Genomic DNA, 2982 nt, shown 5'->3' with positions numbered 1-2982 from the left:
TTTGTGTGTCACCTACAAAAATAATCTACGCCTTGGAGAACCTCGGACCAAAGGTGAAGTGGACACAAAAGATGAGATCAAATCCGAGTACCAGAAAATCGGATGCCCTTTGTGAGTTCCATCGAGAACGAGGGTGCAAAATCGAAGATTGCATCGCCCTAAGGCAAGAGGTCGTAAACATGTTACGACAGGGACACCTCAAAGAGTTGTTGAGCGACCAAGGAAGGACCAACTTTGCTAGAGGGTGCGAACAATATCAAGGACCACCGAAGCCGCCCTCACCAACCCCCACCGTCCACATGATCATCAGAGGTGGTGAAGATGCTTCCATTAGCAGCGTAAAGTTCACCACTACCTACAAGCTCAAATGGTCGATTACTCGTGAACGGTATGACAAACTCGAAGAAAGTATTATCTTCGATAAGTCAGATACCAACAATTTGGTTTTCCCTCACTATGATTCCCTTGTTATTACTTTACGAATTTTACATACCGATGTGAGATGCATTATGGTAGACGATGGGAGTGGCACGTACATTATCCATCCTCGAGTACTTGCACAAATGAAACTCGAAGATAAGATAATACCGCGTTGCATCATGCTAACTGGTTTAACAATGCACTTGAGAGGACTTCAGACGAAATCACACTCCATGTTCTGGCCGGTGGCGTCACTTTGGAAACCACGCTCCACATCATGGACCAAGACACACCGTACAACGCCATAATAGGGCGACCATGGATACACACCATGAGGGCCATCCCCTCCAGCTTATACCAGGTCATCAAATTCCCGACTCCCTGTGGGATATTCAGCATACAAAGGGAACAACGCACATCCCAAAAATGCTACCGCATCGCCCTAGACTACACGACCACTCAACAAGCGAAGGACCAAGGAGAAGAGGCATAGCAATCAGCAGGGTCAAGGTTGATATGTGATGATAGCGAAGACGTCATCAGAGACCCCGAAATGGTCGAAGCTGCGGAATCAACCATAGAAGACATCGACCCCGTTCAATTAGACACCAATGATCACAGCAAGAAAGCTTACATCTGTTGCAAACTTCAGGAACTAGGTAAATTCTGTCAGTTCTTAACTACTAACACAGATTTGTTTGCTTTAAGTCATACAGATATGTTGGGTATCCCGAAGGAAATCGCCATGCATAAATTGAACGTCGACCCATTCCACCCCCCGGTGAGGCAGGTCAGGCATAAATTCAACCCCGCGATTAATGATGCGGTACGAGAAGATGTGGAGAAACTATTGGAAAATGGCTCCATCAGGATGTCGAAGTATCACTAATGGGTCGCCAACGTGGTGACGGTGAAAAAAAAGAATGGGAAATGGCGGATGTGCGAGGATTTCATAGATTTGCAAAGCATACCTAAAGGATTCGTTCCCATTACCCCATATCGACCAACTCATCGACTCAACGACCGGGCATGAACTACTGAGCTTCTTGGATGCCTAAACAATTACTTTAGTCTTTAGTCCTTACTTTTCCATTAATTAACATGAGTACAAAAACTTGGTCACTGATGCCCCAACTAATATTACGAGTACATTGATAAACCAGCTGATCCACACCGTACCCTAAAACGAATAAACCAAAAAACAAAACAATAGAGATAGATCAACATGAGCCTCAGGCGTTATGCGTAACAATCTCTGCTAGTTCCATGAACTGAGGTTGACAATCACTACTACTCATCTTCTCTCTGGAATTTGAATTGTCAATCTTGTTTTCTTCCTCTTTCGTTTTGATATAAATGCCGTAAATATAAGAACAAAATCCCCAGAGGCAGAGTAAAGTGGAAACTGCTTTGAATCCACCAAAATGATCACCGTAAACTAACACCCCTCCCAACACATTTATCCCCATTAACGCCGTCATGCACACACCTCCGGTCAACGACGTCGTTAAGAACACCATTCCGGCAGTACCCATGAAGCACAACTGCCACGTTACCACATTAAACCCAACCGTCAGCCAGTAAGCCTTTGCACCCAAATCGAACACTTTTATGCTCTCCGTCTTCATCTCCGAGAAGCCGCCGCCCGCCACCATTCCGACTGTGGACAACGCCGTCGCCGCTATCTCCATCACCAGCTGCATTTCTACAACCATGGCGTAGCAGTAAACTTTTCGGTATATCTTCTCCATGATTGGGAGATAAAGAGCGAATAACAATCCCGCACCCACAGTTGAGAAAAATCCTATGAAGTATTTTCCCTTTGTCAAGCCACGTGGCTTGTCGTGGCTTGAACCTAAGGCTAAGAGGACTGAACTAACCGTAAGTAGAATCACGCAGTTCAAATTTGCAAACATGATTTTCTGCTTGACGATAATCACGGAAGTGATGAGAGTGAAGGCTAGTTGAGTAGACAAAACAAGAGAAACTCGAATGGTCGATTACTCGTGAACGGTATGACAAACTCGAAGAAAGTATTATCTTCGATAAGTCAGATAACAACAATTTGGTTTTCCCTCACTATGATTCCCTTGTTATTACTTTACGAATTTTACATACCGATGTGAGATGCATTATGGTAGACGATGGGAGTGGCACGTGCATTATCCATCCTCGAGTACTTGCACAAATGAAACTCGAAGATAAGATAATACCGCGTTGCATCATGCTAACTGGTTTAACAATGCACTTGAGAGGACTTCAGACGAAATCACACTCCATGTTCTGGCCGGTGGCGTCACTTTGGAAACCACGCTCCACATCATGGACCAAGACACACCGTACAACGCCATAATAGGGCGACCATGGATACACACCATGAGGGCCATCCCCTCCAGCTTATACCAGGTCATCAAATTCCCGACTCCCTGTGGGATATTCAGCATATAAAGGGAACAACGCACATCCCAAAAATGCTACCGCATCGCCCTAGACTACACGACCACTCAACAAGCGAAGGACCAAGGAGAAGAGGCATAGCAATCAGCAGGGTCGAGGTTGATA

The 2982-nt window shown here is 45.2% G+C and overlaps 1 protein-coding gene across 1 annotated transcript; it reads right to left on the bottom strand.

The window, feature by feature from the left end:
- Positions 1-1559: 1559 nt before the first annotated feature.
- LOC142171916 (putative purine permease 4) lies at positions 1560-2590 on the bottom strand. Its single transcript, XM_075235639.1, has 2 exons — positions 2539-2590; positions 1560-2407 (listed from the first exon to the last, which is right to left on the bottom strand). The coding sequence occupies exons 1-2, from the start codon at positions 2588-2590 to the stop codon at positions 1653-1655; spliced, it is 807 nt and encodes a 268-aa protein (XP_075091740.1). The 3' UTR covers positions 1560-1652.
- Positions 2591-2982: the final 392 nt, after the last annotated feature.

This window comes from Nicotiana tabacum, chromosome 17 (assembly GCF_000715075.1).
Source record: "Nicotiana tabacum cultivar K326 chromosome 17, ASM71507v2, whole genome shotgun sequence".
NCBI classification, from domain to species: Eukaryota; Viridiplantae; Streptophyta; class Magnoliopsida; order Solanales; family Solanaceae; genus Nicotiana; species Nicotiana tabacum.
Note: the sequence above shows the minus strand (reverse complement) of the source record. Positions and strands in the feature narration are given on the sequence as shown.

What these genes read in the sequence shown, in the direction of transcription:
- LOC142171916 (XM_075235639.1), bottom strand. Translation starts at nt 2,590, where the DNA reads ATGGATAATGCACGTGCCACTCCCATCGTCTACCATAATGCATCTCAC. An exon ending in CCATAATGCATCTCACATCG is followed by an intron (nt 2,408 to 2,538) that starts GTATGTAAAATT and finishes CGACCATTCGAG; the next exon opens with TTTCTCTTGTTTTGTCTACT.